Source organism: Solea senegalensis, linkage group LG16 (assembly GCF_019176455.1).
Source record: "Solea senegalensis isolate Sse05_10M linkage group LG16, IFAPA_SoseM_1, whole genome shotgun sequence".
Lineage (NCBI taxonomy): Eukaryota > Metazoa > Chordata > Actinopteri > Pleuronectiformes > Soleidae > Solea > Solea senegalensis.
The window spans coordinates 7,442,143-7,444,933 of record NC_058036.1 but is presented as its reverse complement, the minus strand read 5'-3'; the positions used below and the strand labels follow the sequence as shown (position 1 = coordinate 7,444,933).

General features: G+C 45.4%; 1 protein-coding gene across 1 annotated transcript; it reads left to right on the top strand.

The window, feature by feature from the left end:
- The first annotated feature begins 1,655 nt into the window (after nucleotides 1–1,655).
- Nucleotides 1,656–2,791, top strand: id3 (inhibitor of DNA binding 3). The gene is made up of 3 exons (XM_044047373.1): nucleotides 1,656–2,110; nucleotides 2,291–2,363; nucleotides 2,679–2,791. Exons 1-2 carry the CDS (start codon nucleotides 1,808–1,810, stop codon nucleotides 2,342–2,344), a joined length of 357 nt encoding a protein of 118 aa, XP_043903308.1. The 5' UTR covers nucleotides 1,656–1,807; the 3' UTR covers nucleotides 2,345–2,363; nucleotides 2,679–2,791.

The following is a 2,791-nucleotide window of genomic DNA, read 5'->3' as shown; positions in this document are numbered from 1 at the left end:
AAAACATGTATATTGATTCAGTGTAATCTGATTCAGTGTAATCTGATTCAGTGTGATCTGATTCCGTGTTATGTGCAGGAAACAGATAAGGGAACCATCTAAGGAGAAGGTAACAATGGTAGTGACTATAACTTAAAATGGCAATTGTTATCATCTCAAATGTTATCTTCACTCAAACTTGCTGGTGTAGAGAAGAGGATTAGGGCCAAATGTAAAAAAGAAAATTGCAAAAACAGCCTGACTTCTGAGATGAAAGTCATCCTCGTTTTTTCCCCCTCAGAATTCTTTTTTATTTAAAAAAAAATAAAAATAAAATTCACATGGTGCCCTAATGCCCGAAGTTTATTCTTGTTTGACATGACACAGCAAGTTTATTTATAGTTAAGATAGTGGGTTTTTTTTTACAGTTCATACACTTGTAGGTGAGATTAAATGACTCCCTATCAGTGACTAAACGGAATAGTAGTTAAATAATGTTCAAACAAACGTGTGGATGAAGCTTTTGCTGTCAGTTTTATTCTCTGAGTCATGATTTCCTCGCTCATTGTTACACAAGTTCCGCGAGGGTTTGGAAAGTTGTGTGTGTCTACATAAATTCATACACTGTAGAGGAGAGGAGAGGAGAGGAGGCGTGGATCTCTGTCTGTGAGTGACAGGCCGGGGGAGCCAATCAGATCTCTGAGCGCCTGTGCTGCTCTCCCCTCTGCTGGTGGACGGGGGAGGGCGGGCCGTCTGCCAAAGACGAGAGTGCGCGTCGGGGTGAATGGATGACGTCGGGAGGCTGGCGCCAGCATGTCTGGGACTGGCGCGTTAGATCAACACAGCTGGGCCGGGATAGGACACACAGCTGGCTCAGGCCTGCATTCCTCCACAAAACAGGATTGTGAGAAAAGGGGAAAAATAAGACCCAAATAGGAGCAGAACGGGACGTGCTTTGATGTAAAAGTAAAAGACAGCGACATTTGGAGATGGCGAAATATCATTTTCACATACACGAGTCATGGATGTGAAGTTTTGGTAAAGAGAGCGACTTTATTGCTTTGGTGCTCTGCGGTGGAAAGAGAGACATTTGAGATTCTATTACACAAAGAGGAACAGAGCCACAAAAAAAACACACAAACAACCAGACAGTAAATAGACTACATATCTATTTACTTATCACTATAATTACATATTTTGGGGATAAATCCATGGCCTCTGTTGACCTTTTACCTATATCATAGTTTGATCTCTGTTTGTTATGAATATGTTTATATAAATTCTGTTAAAAGTGTTAAATAAATCAGACTAATGTAACACAGGCTGTACATGACATGTAGTTTTCACCCAAACCTGACAAAAATAAAGAGTTTATGATCATTTCTGGGTTTAAACTGTGATCGTTTGTGTCAACATTCTAACACTTTTTAACATTCACATGACTTTCTTTTGTTTTTGTTAGTGTTTTAATACACACGTCGCACCTGAAGAGAGGTGACTCCGTGATTGACAGCTCCTTCAGGCGTCCCCAGCCTCGTTTCCTCATACTTTCCAGTCCCGTCCACAAGGCGACTTCAACCAATCAGAGCGCTCGCGAGTTCCACGCTGACCAATCCGCGGGCGATGCGAAAGGGGGGGCGTGGCCGGGCGCGCGGCGTATAAAGCCAAAGTGTAACGCGGCTGTCAGGGTGAAAACACTGAAGCTCTGCTGAACACGGACGTTCGGGAGGAACTCAGCGACACTGATCTACTCAAACACCGGGCTCCGTCTTCATCTTCTTCTTCTTCATCTTCTTCTTCTTCTTTGTTGTTGTTGTTGTTGTTGATCATGAAAGCCATCAGTCCCGTCCGCTCGGTGAGGAGCTGCTACAAGGCCGTGTGCTGCATCTCGGAGCAGAGTCTCACCATCAGCCGGAATAACAAGCACTCGTGTCTGGAGGAGCCGGCGAACGCGCTGTGCGACATGAACGACTGCTACTCGAAGCTGAAGGAGCTGGTGCCGAGTATCCCGCAGAACAAGTCCGTGAGCCAGGTGGAGATCCTGCAGCACGTCATCGACTACATCTTCGACCTGCAGATCGCGCTGGAGGCGGAAGACGCGAGCGCGCCGGAGATGGTTCTGTCAATAAAGGTGAGGGGAAGACACATCAGCTGTTCAGCTGCTTCTTCTTCTTCTTCTTCTTCTTGCAGATGTACTTGAAATCAAAAGTGAAATAATAACCAGTTTACACAGTTTGAAGCCCAGTCGTGTTGCGTTTTCTCACCATTTGTTGTTATTGTGACTAACAATCATTTGTTTGCTCCTCATCAGACTGCGGACCTCACTCATAATTTCTCCAAAGAAGAAAAACGGTTGTGCCACTAGGACGACGATGACATATAAGGTACATGTTTTATTTAATCAATCTTAACACGTGTGCGTGTGTCTTGTTGTGACTTCCAGTATGAAATCAGTTTGTTAATCACTATAAAACTGGACTGTCATGCCGACGATAGACGTCCACAGTCACATGTGTTGTTGCCAATTAGACAGAGCAGTGAATGTGTAGCGGATTCATCGCTATCTGCCTGGGGTTAATGAAAGTTCCATGCTAGGCGCCAGTCTGTCTGCGCTCCCTCTGCAGGGAGGGGGGGTGAGGGAGGGGTGAGTGAGAGGGGAGAGATCTGACTTCACTTTTCTTCCTTTTCTCTCCATGCAGGTGCAGGGAAACACATGTCTCCACTTCAGTCCGGGCAAGAGGACAAGAGGGGCAGAGAGGGTGGGATAGGTATTTGAGAGAAGAGAAGAAGGAGGAGGAGGAGGAGGAGGAGG

What these genes read in the sequence shown, in the direction of transcription:
- id3 (XM_044047373.1), top strand. Translation starts at nt 1,808, where the DNA reads ATGAAAGCCATCAGTCCCGTCCGCTCGGTGAGGAGCTGCTACAAGGCC. An exon ending in AGATGGTTCTGTCAATAAAG is followed by an intron (nt 2,111 to 2,290) that starts GTGAGGGGAAGA and finishes GCTCCTCATCAG; the next exon opens with ACTGCGGACCTCACTCATAA.